General features: G+C 57.5%; 1 protein-coding gene across 1 annotated transcript; it reads right to left on the bottom strand.

Moving 5' to 3' along the window:
* Positions 1 to 639: 639 nt before the first annotated feature.
* LOC119845975 (inhibin beta C chain-like) lies at positions 640 to 5,854 on the bottom strand. Its single transcript, XM_038379005.2, has 2 exons — positions 4,683 to 5,854; positions 640 to 2,129 (listed from the first exon to the last, which is right to left on the bottom strand). The coding sequence occupies exons 1-2, from the start codon at positions 5,038 to 5,040 to the stop codon at positions 1,387 to 1,389; spliced, it is 1,101 nt and encodes a 366-aa protein (XP_038234933.2). The 5' UTR covers positions 5,041 to 5,854; the 3' UTR covers positions 640 to 1,386.

Genomic DNA, 5,854 nt, shown 5'->3' with positions numbered 1-5,854 from the left:
TAGACCATGTTCCTGTCGTCTAATAAACCTTCTGTTTTACTGGCTGGCTGAGAGTCCCGTCTGACTGCAGAGTTGGGGGGCAGGACCCTCTGGCCCTCCCCGGACCCTGCCTGGGCGGACTCGCTGTGGGAAGTGCACGGAGGGCAGAGGATGATGAAGGCTCCGAGGTCAGACCCAGGGAGGGGAAGCCGGGTGAGCTGTGTGTCCTGCAGACAGGCTGCTCCCAGAGAGGAGACTCCCCCAGAGTCCTGATTGGCTTCGTAGGGAGCAGTTCCAGAGCATCGCCCAGGGACTCCATGACAGCACGTCCCCACCCCATGCCCCTACCCCAGGGCTGTGCCAGATCTGTGCCACCTGGGAACACCTCCACGTTGAAGGATCCTTGGCTAGCCAGGTCAGTTGCCTTGCACCATGGCAGCCCCCCAGAGGGGCGGGGGCAGGAGTGGGATCCGCGTTTGGGGATGGGAAGGGACTTGCTATCTGATGAGGAGGTCACGCACACACAGATACAGCATTTTATTGAGTGCACAGGACAGAGGCTGCTCAGGGAGGGAGGAACAGACATCTTAAAGGGCTGTGGGCACGTTATGGACAGAGAAGCCGGGCCGCGTCCCTTCCGTCGGGACCAGCTCACCCCTCACCCCAGAGCGCTCTCCTGGTTCCACAGGACTTGGTGCATGCCAGCTGGCATCTCAAGCTGCAGCTCCGATTGAGTGCCAAGCGACGTGGTGTGGCCCCCTGTTCCCTGCCCCGCTCAGCCACAGATCAGAGATCCCAAGGGCCCCTTGTGACCGTTTCTTCTGAGTAGGTAGCATCCCCACCCATCGTTCCTAGAGCAGAGCTTTTGGAAAAACCTCCAGTCCCCATTTCAAAATGGCAAATCTGCCACGGCCCTCAGCAAATTGTGCCAGTGGCTAGTTACTCGCCCCATCAAGAATTTACACCTGCTTTCCTCCCGTCTGAATTTGTCTAGGCAGCACTGAGTTCCTCTCTGACCCTGCCCAGCATTCCCCCCACGGCGGTCTCTGAGGTCAGGGGGGCTTGGTCCAATTTTCCTACAGGGCGGGTCTTCACATTGCAGAACCCACGGCTGCAAAAGGCCCTTGGCTGGAGTCTGCAGGATGGCTCGGAGCTCTCTTCCCTTCCCCGGGAAAGGGTGGAGGGAGGTCATTGGATGGGGGGTGAGATTGCTGTACTTGTCCTCCGGAGAGATGGTGCTTGACACGGCACGGTTCACCAGCACAATCAGTCATGTATGTGAAGGACGTGAATTCTAACAGCAGGACCAGTGGGAACAGGGCTTTGGAGGGGGAATCTCTGTCCAGTCCTGGTTTGAGGGAAGAATCGCTCAGTGCAAAGACAGCTGTGTGTGCGCTGGGCAGCGGGTTAGGTGCAGCCGCAGGCATCCATGATCATGTCGGGGATGTCGGTCTTGATGATATTGCTGTCCTGGTCGTAGTAGAGCAGGGAGAGGGGCCGGCGGCTCGTGGGGACGCAGCAGGAACTGACAGTGGCGTGTGCGTTGTTGGCCTTGATGAGATTCAGGATGGCTGTGTGGAAGGAGGAGGCCAGGCCGGGCATGCTGGCCACGTGCATGGGGCACTGCCCCGTGCAGTAGTTCATGCGGTAGCCCTCCGGCTGGATGATCCAGTCCTCCCAGCCGATCTCCTTGAAGTCAACGAAGAACTGCTTCCTGCAGCATATCCGGGACTTGCTATTGCACTCGATGGCTCGGCGGCGAATCCGGTGTCGGGGACTGGCCCGGGCCTTGGCCACCATGAACGGCCAGTGAGACTCGCTGCTGCTGAGAAGCAGGGAAGGCTCCGGGCTTCCTTCAAGCTCCAGCTCCGCCGTTAGTCTCTGGCCGCCTTTGCTGAAGAAGCTCTGGACAGCTGCCCTGACCTCCACCGCGGCCCAGCCTCCCCGCTTCACCTCCAGCTTCCTCCTGCCAACCAGCGTCGGGTTTGCATCGCCTGGCTTGGACAACAGCAGCTTCGCTGTGACCCTGCGCGCGGGGCTGCCGGGGGCTGCCAGGAACACGTACATGTTGGCGTGGAGGATTTGCACGCTTCTGCCAGCATCCTGGGTGAAGTGGAAGTGCAGATGCGTGATGTTGAGAGCGGAGGGCCCTGCAGACAAAGCAGCAAGGGGGGGGCATTAGGAAATGAAGCACATGAGGTCTCCACGTTTACGCTGGGCTAGACTGGCGTTGGGGGGGGCAGGAGTACCCTTTCTATTGAGGATGGGGGGAACTAGACTAGAGGGAACAGGAGACCACTGCATTAATACTAAACACAGCCCTGGGGCCATGGCGTGGGACTCCACCAACCGTGATATGCCACAGCTGGGGGGGCTCTACGTTTTCCTTTGCCTCCAGACTTACTCCAATGGCGAGCAGCAGAATCTAGGCTAGGCTGGTAATCTAGGCTAGGCTCACCCCCGGCCCCTCCCCTGCTGTCCCCCCTCCCCTGCAGCCTCAGCTCGCTGTGCTGCCAGAGCTCTGGGTCGCGGGGCTGCGAGCTCCTGCCGGGCAGTGTGGTGGCATGGCTAGCTCTGGCTGGCTGCCAGTCCTGCTGCTCTGAGCAGCCTGGTAAGGGGGTGGGGAGCGGGGTGGGTGGGGTTGGATAAGGGGCAGGGAGTCCTGGGGGGCAGTCAGGAGACAGGGAACAGGGGGTGGTTGGATGGGGCAGAGGTTCTGGGCAGGGGCGATCAGGGGACAGGGAACTGGGGGGGGGGTTGGATAGGCGTGGGAGTCCTGGGGGGCCTGTCAGGGGGCGGGGATGTGGATAGGTGGCAGGGCAGTCAGGGGACAGGGAGCAGGAGGGGTTGGATATGAGGTGGGATTCCGGGGGGGCGCTTAGGGGCGGGGGGTCCCGGGAGGGGGCAGTCAGGGGACAAGAAGCAGGGGGGGTTGGATGGGTGGGGAGTTCTGAGGGGGGCAGTCAGGGGGTGGGAAGTGGGAGGGGGCAGATAGGGGGTGGGGGCCAGGCTGTTTGGTCAGGCACAGCCTTCCCTACCTGGCCCTCTATACAGTTTTGGAACCCCGATGGGGCCCTGAGGCCAAAAAGTTTGCCCACCCCTGCTCTAGAGGATGGATTGAGGGGCTGGGCCATGATGCACGTTCATTGGCTCCCTGCAGCAACATCTTTGTGCTAGGAGAGTCTCTGTCCTGGCCCGGATCAGGCTACAACGTATTATGGAGGAGCACTGTTCTGGGATGTTTTACTAATACATTCCTTTGACCAATGGGCTTGCCCGTCCCACACAGGCATGGGGCGTCCAGACCTGCCTCTGTGGGTGTACAGACACAAGACCACCGAGGCTCCCTGGCCAACAGCTCCTTCCACAGGCAAAGTGACATCCATGGAAAAATAGACACAAGGGCCGGGCCTGGCAACCGTCTTGCTGGCTGCACTTCAGACAGCTCTGTGCCCAGCCAAAACCATTACCAAGAGACTTGTGCGCCTGCCAGCCCGGGCCGCCCTGGGCGGCCCACTGGTGAGCTAAGCAGGCAGGTGCTAGTGAGTCTGTGGGTTGGAGCCTGCCAAGGAAAGCCCAGGGCTTTGGTGGTCTTCTCAGTCTGGCCCAAGCGAGCACTTGGCAGAGTGCTAGGGGGCGGGGTGCTACACCGGACACACAGTCTTCATCGCTATAGGTGCTAAAGAGCTGATGGTGCTTTGTATATATAATGAAAGGATAGAATGTGAGGCCGATGGTGTCAGCCCTGGGGCGCTGGATAAATTCCGCATTGGGAAGTCGCTTTTTATTCCAAGTGCCTGGTATTTCAGCTGGATACATTGATCTTCACCTCCTCCACCTAAGAACCGTGTGGGTTAGTGCTGCTGAGGGAGAGTCTGGGCTGCGTTCCACCCCAAAGGCGGCTGAATTTCCATGGAAGGAGAAATTAATCCTGTTTTATACTGGGATATTGAAGGATAGGATCCCATAGCACTTTACAATCTACTCAGCAATGCCCTCTGAAAATGGAGCTGCATCTGGGGTGGAACACGGCAGCTGTTAGACAGCAGCACTCCCCAACCATCTAGCGCCCCCTGTACTCTCGCCACAGAGTTACATTAGATCCTCTCCCGTCTAGCTTTGGGCTACCAGGTCAGAAGGATTTTCAAGTGGTCAATTTGTTATCCATTCCACCCCTCGATCCTTTTGAGCAGTACAATTGCCTCGCCAGTTCCCCGTGTAGTTGTGCGTTTGATTTTTCCTTCCTTAGTGAAGTACTTTGCCCTCTGTCCTTATCAAATTGCATCTTGTTGATTTCAGATCAATCCTCTGATTTGTCAAGTCATTTTGAATTCTATAAGCGAACGCCAAAGCTTGCAACCCCTCCCACCGTGATGTCTTCCGCAAGTTGTAGGAGCATTCCCTCCACTCCGTTACCCAAGTCACTGATGAAAATATTGACTAGCGCCAGACCAAGGGCTGACCCCCGCAGGACCCCGCTAGATACTCTCCCCCAGTTTGACAGTGAACTACTGTTATGTGTTTATTTCCTTGCGGTGTAAGGTTGGATGTAAGTGCTCGGGGGACTGATTTTTGTTCCTGCGCCCTTTTGGGGTTGCAATGGGGTAAAATGCCCCCATGCAGAGGCCCTTCTTGGGGGATGTCTCTGTCCCTTGCTATGCCCCTGCTGAACCCCTTGAGACACCCTGTGAGACCTTACAGACCTGGCTCAGCAAAGCTGAGAATCTCATACTCTTGCACATCAGTCTTGGGACTCTGGCTTGGCATCTCCAACGTGATGCTCGGGTTCGTGCGCCTGACACGTAGTCTCACCAGAGCTGTCAGGAGGCCAGCGCTGGAGACCGGCTGGGTCACATTGGGTCGCTCCTTCAAATGCAGCTTGGAAAGAATACTCTGCTTTGCTAGCTCAATGAGGAACGACTTCTGCACCTCTGGGTCCAGGACTGCCATCTCGCAGGCAGGGCATATGCCTGCCCTGGGCTCGGCTACTCTGATGAGTATTAAAAGCAGGAGGGCTTGCATGGTGGCCATCTTTTTCTGATCCCCAGAGGCAAAGAGCATAGGGAGCCAGCAGGCTGATTTCCTCGAACAGCGCAAAGTCTGGTACCACCACGGCAACGGAGCTGGGTTCCCGTCTGGAAAAGGAGCCCCACAAAGTCAGTGCCGGGAGGGTAAAAGCCACTGTGGAGGCTGCACTTCTGTGAGCTGATTTCACAGCCCCACTCCTGGATTACCGGGAAGTCGTTTCACTGCCTCTGATGCAAATATTGGCTGATCCCAGTGCAGATAAACTGTCCCTCTGATCCCACAAGAACGTTCCCATAGGACACAGATTTTGGAGATGTTAAGGTAGACCTGGGGGAGAGGTGTGTTTGGGGTCCCGCTGGATCTGGCTGGGTTTTGTGACTTAGTAGCCAAGATCAATAAAAAAAAAGGCTGAAAATGTGGCTGATTTGGGACCGAACTCAGGAGTCGGTGCGTAACTATTACATATGTATTGGGATAGCGACTACAGGTGTCAGTCAGGTCAGGGCCCCATTGCGCCGGGCACTGCACAAATGCACGTAGCCAGTCCCTGCCCCAAAGAGCTTGCAGTCTGTATGGCAAAGAGTAATTGGCAGGCAGCAGCTCCTAGCATAGGAGAGCGAGGGGCTGTAGCACAGCGAGAGCTCAAGGTTTCCCAAATCTCAGGCCGGGTCTGCTTTACAGACTGTTGCTGGCACGACTACCTTGGTCGGGGCAGGATGGGGTTGTGATCTGTGGCCGACAGAGCTGTGTTGCCAAAAGCTCTAGTGTAGACGCAGGTGGCTAGACTGATAAGGGTAGAAGCCGCGACCACACTAGGAGCGCTTTGCCAGGGCAGTATGTGGGTATA

This window comes from Dermochelys coriacea, chromosome 20 (genome assembly GCF_009764565.3).
Source record: "Dermochelys coriacea isolate rDerCor1 chromosome 20, rDerCor1.pri.v4, whole genome shotgun sequence".
NCBI lineage: Eukaryota > Metazoa > Chordata > Testudines > Dermochelyidae > Dermochelys > Dermochelys coriacea.
This window is presented reverse-complemented; position numbering and strand designations above follow the sequence as displayed.